Source organism: Bison bison, unplaced genomic scaffold (genome assembly GCF_000754665.1).
Source record: "Bison bison bison isolate TAMUID 2011002044 unplaced genomic scaffold, Bison_UMD1.0 scf7180017864180, whole genome shotgun sequence".
Taxonomy (NCBI): domain Eukaryota; kingdom Metazoa; phylum Chordata; class Mammalia; order Artiodactyla; family Bovidae; genus Bison; species Bison bison.
The window spans coordinates 8,907,849-8,908,117 of record NW_011494752.1 but is presented as its reverse complement, the minus strand read 5'-3'; the positions used below and the strand labels follow the sequence as shown (position 1 = coordinate 8,908,117).

Here is a 269-nt window from a genome sequence, read left to right as displayed (position 1 = left end):
GCTATGTCTTCCTCTGCAGGTGCCCTGCACCCCCCCCCCTTACCCGGCCCTCCCCCGGTGCTGGGGCCTCGGTTCAGCCCTGCCCACCGCCCTCTGACCTTGCAGGTACTGGGTCCCCGTGGAGTATGAGGAGGAGGAGAAGGAGGAGGAGAAGGCGGGGGCCGAGGACAAGGAGGGCAAGGAGGCGGCAGCCGAGGCGGAGGAGAAGCAGCCTGAGGAGGACTTCCAGTGCATCGTGTACTTCTGGCAGGGCCGTGAGGCCTCCAACA

At 67.3% G+C, this 269-nt stretch overlaps 1 protein-coding gene across 1 annotated transcript in view; it reads left to right on the top strand.

Moving 5' to 3' along the window:
- FLII (flightless I homolog (Drosophila)) overlaps positions 1-269 on the top strand; it is a 12,168-nt gene that overhangs the window by 10,149 nt on the left and 1,750 nt on the right. The window contains 2 exon segments of the mRNA XM_010843171.1: positions 1-19; positions 106-263. Coding sequence (XP_010841473.1) covers positions 1-19; positions 106-263 — 177 coding nt within the window.